General features: G+C 47.3%; 1 protein-coding gene across 1 annotated transcript; it reads right to left on the reverse strand.

The window, feature by feature from the left end:
- Positions 1–246: 246 nt before the first annotated feature.
- DQ04_08641020 (hypothetical protein) lies at positions 247–550 on the reverse strand (the record flags this gene model as incomplete). The annotated part of the gene is made up of 1 exon (XM_009315642.1): positions 247–550. A coding segment is annotated over one exon (304 nt), but the record flags the coding sequence as incomplete, so codon positions are not given.

Genomic DNA, 550 nt, shown 5'->3' on the forward strand with positions numbered 1-550 from the left:
GAGGCGGGGGGGGGGCGAGTGCGAAAGAGCGAAGGAACTATGTGGCGAAAGGAAAGAAGAAAATTTCAAGGACGAAGACAAAGAAGAAAAAAAATTAACATAATACCAGTGAAGGTATTCTGGAGTGCACGTTGACAGTATGGGGAGAGTATATATATATATACTGCTACCTCTACTAGTATGGGGAATAGGGTACGGCTGCGTGGTTCTGAGCTTACCCGTCACTTCCTCGGCATTCCGTTGTGGTTAGAACACATGCCTTGACGATGTAGTAGAGAAAACACGGAACAGACGAAACACAAGTGTGGGAATCGCACACTTGATGACTTCATTGATGTTTCGTGATTTGACCTTCGCTGTGCGTTTGCGGTTAGGCATGCGGTGCAGCATCCATGATGATGGGTTCGTTTCTTTCATCATTTCTACTCCAGTTTCTTGGAGGTCTCCCCCATTGCGCGACAGGGATTGCTTTGTGGCAACACCCGTGGCAGACGGACTCATCTCTTCCTCGTTTCCTTCCCATTGTGACTTGATATGGGGAGAAGATATA

The sequence above is a fragment of the Trypanosoma grayi genome, assembly GCF_000691245.1.
Source record: "Trypanosoma grayi strain ANR4 Tgr_864_V1, whole genome shotgun sequence".
Classification (NCBI taxonomy): domain Eukaryota; phylum Euglenozoa; class Kinetoplastea; order Trypanosomatida; family Trypanosomatidae; genus Trypanosoma; species Trypanosoma grayi.